Source organism: Dioscorea cayenensis, chromosome 7 (genome assembly GCF_009730915.1).
Source record: "Dioscorea cayenensis subsp. rotundata cultivar TDr96_F1 chromosome 7, TDr96_F1_v2_PseudoChromosome.rev07_lg8_w22 25.fasta, whole genome shotgun sequence".
Lineage (NCBI taxonomy): Eukaryota > Viridiplantae > Streptophyta > Magnoliopsida > Dioscoreales > Dioscoreaceae > Dioscorea > Dioscorea cayenensis.
In genome coordinates this window covers 3963901-3969191 of record NC_052477.1, presented here as the reverse complement: position 1 = coordinate 3969191, position 5291 = coordinate 3963901, and the positions used below count along the sequence as shown (strand labels likewise).

Sequence of the window (5291 nt, the reverse complement as noted above, 5' to 3'; positions counted from 1 at the left end):
AAACAAGAATCTGAACATGATCTATAGGTACAACATATTGTTTAAAAGTAAGCGGAATCCATACAAACAATTGGCACAACATACATGTCTAGACGTACGTGTAATGAATAAGAGTTATAATCGAAAGCCCAACTACCTAGGAGGAAAGGTAAGTATATTACGGAAGAAATGAAATTCAATGCAAATATAATCAAAACCAGTGAAGCCCCAGTAACATACCTAAGTCTACTGTCAATTGGACCTGAAGATGACCAGAGGGATAAGTCCGTCATATTGCTGAAGTCACTATATATAACAGGATCCATTAAAGTGCTCAATTTTCTGGAAGAGGAAATGATGTGTGACGATGTCAAACCAACCATGATGCTTCAAGTTGTATTAGGGTTCTTTGTTTTGAAGGATAGTAGACCACGAGGGTCGACGCTTCCGGAATTCACACACATATTTGAGGGCTACTCGAATTATAAAGCGGATGCGCTTATTAAGTCAGACTTGCGGTTCAGATATTCAATCATACGTAAGAAGAAAATTATCATCAGTGAGGTAGGTGTGACTGATATAGAAGATCTACGAGGGTATACTAAAATGCCATGGTGGTATCCAGTATGGGGTGTATTCCGAGATGAAAACGGTGAAAATTCAGGGAATTACTCCAATACACTGAAGAACGCCATTCTGTTGTATGTAGCATGAGATAGTACAAGAAAAAGCTGTGTCCAAATGGGGCATAATAGCCGAATATCTGTAAAGATTGAATTATACATTAGTAATACGCTGTGCAAATATATGTTATGTGTAATGTGGTTACGGTGTTTTACACAACAGATCATGTAAATATAGAATATGGATAATTGGATATGAACATTGGAAAAGACGGTAACACTAAAAATTAAAAGGAAAGTATATATATCTTAATATTATTCACACAAGGCCATGCAGTGAGACATACAATCTACACCGGTTTTGTATTGAACTGATTGTTGGATGAATCTTGTAATTTGACCATTGCTTAGGATATGGATTTGGCAATAATAAGACACTACTCCTCCGAATATATACTTATACTGGATCTAGGTTCACATCTACTGCTACTGCCCACTTCAGATGCAGATGGCCCAATTGCATCGAGGTCCTCTAGTTTGAGATAATGGTCAGTGTCGCATGATTCACACACACACACGAGATACCTTATCTCTGTAGGATTTACCGGGCATAAGCCATAAACGGTTAAAGGTAGATAGAGCTGAGTTGCTTCAGTATACAACTTTAGAAATAGGAGCGTAAGCACCGTGTCGAAAGTCCACATCTTGTATGGTGTATTTTGGTGAATGAATCTTTACGGTTGGACCTAGGAATGTGACTGTAGTAGATTTCCTTGTTGAGAGGTAAAGTGATGAGATGATGAATTCAAAATTGTGCATTGCGTATGGTCCACTCTCTTAAAGAAATATTATCCTCTTTATCTAGAAATTCCTTATAGATGGAATCATGTCCTAGATTGACCTAGCCCAAGCAGTCTTGCCAGTACGACTTGGGCCTTCCAGGACAAGATTGATCGGCCGATCTATGTCTCTTTGATAATGAATATATTATACTCCTCCAGCGGAGCAACGGTATTCATGTGAAAATTGCTAGCTATCCATTGCTGAATTCCTGAAGTAGCGTGAAAACTTGAGTAAGGCCATTTCGATTGGAAAGTAGCCAAAGGCTTGTCAAAAATATGCTTGATATTGGCCTTGAGGTTGTGATACTGTAAATAAAATGAACGTGGATCTTTGTACCTCATAATTTGTAACAATTCATCGATGGAACCAACGTAATCACCGCCATTTTCAACATAGACCTTGACATCAAAACTTGACTTCGCACTTTGCATGTTTGGATGAAAGCCATGTGTGGGATCGAAAATACGCGTCTGGCATCATGACGAAGACACCAGATGATACATCGAAGCACAAATATCGTATTTATTTTATGGGTTCTTCCATTTCTAATAGAGGCAATCCTCTATTATTAATTACCCCAGATTAGTATCTTGGGAACCTCCGATTAAGTGTAAAATTACAAGTAAAGGCAAGAAGATTTGCGAATTATAAACTTTGCTACTTTATTATAAAAACATATTTATTACATCACTTATATATATATATATATATATATATATTTTATATCCTTGCCGCTGCCTGTGCCTTGCCACCGCGTTGCGTGCCTTATTGCCGTTTCGAATTTTTTTGCTGCCATTTTGAAATAAGTCATCGCTGCCTGTACCTTATTACTGCGTTGCATATTTGGCTAGCTGTTCTATGCAATATGCATCTTGTTATCACTTTGAAATTCGTCATTGTCTTTGGGACATGAATTTTAATCGTTAATTAACCCATAGTGTTGCTTTGGATCGAAAGAAATATTGTTCAAATACCACACTTGATATATATCCATACTCATATTGTCTCTCTTATATGATGGGCCACGCTTTTCAAATTATTATTATCATCAACTTTTTTTTTATTTTATTATTTTATTATTATTTATTTATATATATTTTTTATGCATGCATGAGCCACGTGAATTGAGATTTTTTTTTTCAATTGGTTTCCAAGCTTAATAAAACCTTAATGAATATATTAAAATATATTTTAAAGCTTTCACTGCTCTTATTTGGATTCACGATAGCAACTAATATACTCCAAAAATTTTAAATATGAAAATTGCAATCAACCGAGAACCAGCACAGAAGCCAAGTAATATGTAGTTTTGGTACTTGTCATGAGAGTGCATGCTATCTCAATTCATATATATATATATATATATTCTCTTTTAAAATGCCTGGAACTATCCACTCATTTTTCTTTAGATGGCGGGCCCGCCTTTATGCATGTGAGCATGTTTTCTCATTCTTTTATTATTATATCTTTATTATTATTTTTTTAATTTCATGCACGTATCCATGCTCCCGCCAATTTTTATATAATTGGCATTTCTTTTTAAAAGCTCTGACATATTTTTTTTATAATTACGCATTCCCACTCAATGGTTGAAATGAAATCATCCATAACACAGAGAGAGCCTTATGAACTGGTAACAGAGGGGTGGTAATGGTGCACTGGCTGGAAGGATCAGGTTATATAAGATAGACACATCTTATGGACCTCTGTAGACAAATCAAAACGCCCCCCTCCGGCTGGCACGCCGTGGAGGTCCGAAGCTTGACTCGTTCTCCCGGCCATGGCCTTCAGTTTCCAATGACTTGACCTCCTTCATTAATATGGATAACCGAATTTCGTTTTCCTTCAAAGTGTCTTGTAGTGCACTTATCGCTGGGCTTAAACAATATTCCATCAACTTGCACAGTATAGCCTGGTAGGTCGAATCGAGATGAATGAAAGTAAGAGGATGTATTTTCCCATCTTGTACATTATGTGAAATAGCTTCTTTATATGCTGCTTGGTCCTCTTTGAACAATTCTTCTTGCAAATCTGTGAATGAATTTAAAGGATGTTCGAGCTTTAGCAGTGGAATAGCTGGCACAACTTTTAGTGGTACTTCCTTCCTAACATACTCTGCACCACTTACTTCTAGATTTGATAGGTGCAAAGCTTCCTGCATGCTTGGTGTCATGTCCATACAATCTGTATCAGCTATTGTGTCAAATGTGCTATCACCTGTATATGCTACAAGAGAATTTCCTCTATCTCTTTGCTTCCCTGAATAATTGATGTCCAAATGAGAATAAGAATTCTCCAATGCTGAAGATCCTTCCCCAACCTTTATAGCTTTGGTCTCTCTTCAATCTGCAGTGTCCTCTATAATTGAACTGATGCTAAAAGGTGTCACATGCATCTCTGTTCATGGATTGAAATACAATAACCTGAATCCTCCCAACTTTCTTAGCATCCTCACTAAAGCAAGAAAGTGTCAGCCTAATAGAACCAGCATCTAGCAATTGATACATTGCTTGTGTACGAACATCTACATGAGATGGAAGTATAGTGATATGAGGATGAGGGTGGTACCATCCAATCACTTGTGTTGTGCTTCCTGTTGTCAGTGTCATCTTCTCATCTTGTAGAGATGCTGCAGCCAACGGTTTAGGATTAGTCTTCACTCGGTCTTTGCGATGATCATACCGCATCTGTGGGGAGACACCTCAGATTAAAGCAGTTGCATTACCACCATTTGAATATTTGATGTTCCCGCGGAGAAGTCAAGTCCCATGATCTCCTTGGTCTCGGTACTCAATGCGTGGGTGAGGCGACTGAGCCAGACCTCCTCCGACATCCCCACGCCCGTCAATGACATAGCTCCCTTCGCTCTCGAGCAAGGGAAGCGAGGGAAGAAGATGCACGAGAGAAAGAACAATGGAAGACAGAAAAAAGAAGACACAGACATCAGGGTCCGAGACGAAGGTTTGGGCCAACACCGTGCGTCAAGGCAACCAGCGTGGCGACCTTTCCCGTTCTCTTCCGCTTCTTTTTACTCTTCTTGTTTTTTTCATTCTCTTGTCTTTTTTTCTCTTCTAAAATCTTCTTTCTTTCTTTTTATTTTGTTTTTATTGTTTTGGCCGGTCCTCCCCCGGCTTCCTCCTTCTTTTCTCTCTATTTTTTTAGTCTCCTCTCAGCTGGCAGAATTATGGTGGCGGTGATGATGGCAGAAAATGATGGCAACAACAGTGGACACCAGTAGCAGCGGTGAGTAGTAGCAGACAGCATGCTTGGCGGTATTATTTCAGCCACTCAAGCAGCAACAGCGGCAGCGACGAGCGGCAACAACAGCGACTGCGAGCAGCAGCGATGAGCGGACGGCATGCTTGGCGGCATTATTTCAGCCACTCAAGCATGCAACGAGAGTTTATATATATATATATGAATATGGGGAGAGAGAGATCTGTACCTTTCTTCCTCTTCTCTTCTTTCTTTCTTTTTTTTTTCTCTCTGAATTTTCCTTCTTTCTCTTTTCTCTAAATTTTCCTTCTTTCAATTTTTTTTTAGCTCCCCCATTTTCTTCGCTCTTCCTTCCCTTTAAAAAAAAACCCGGCCCGTCCTTATCCTCATCTTAACCTCTCCCTATGAATCACAACGAATAAAACCCAACTTTTAAATTTCGAATTTCCAATTTTAATTATTTTTTTTAATTTTTTTTTAATTTAGTTTAATTTAATTTTTTTCATTATTTATTTTATTACTATTATTATTATTATTATTATTATTATTTTATTATTCACTTAACTCAATTTGCCTTGGGATGTGTGTTCAAGTGCTTCAAGATTTGTACTTCTTAAATTGCCTCGAGAT

General features: G+C 38.0%; 1 protein-coding gene across 1 annotated transcript; it reads right to left on the bottom strand.

The window, feature by feature from the left end:
* Positions 1-3162: 3162 nt before the first annotated feature.
* LOC120265011 (lys-63-specific deubiquitinase BRCC36-like) lies at positions 3163-4278 on the bottom strand. Its single transcript, XM_039272946.1, has 3 exons — positions 4174-4278; positions 3835-4132; positions 3163-3704 (listed from the first exon to the last, which is right to left on the bottom strand). Exons 1-3 carry the CDS (start codon positions 4276-4278, stop codon positions 3163-3165), a joined length of 945 nt encoding a protein of 314 aa, XP_039128880.1.
* Positions 4279-5291: the final 1013 nt, after the last annotated feature.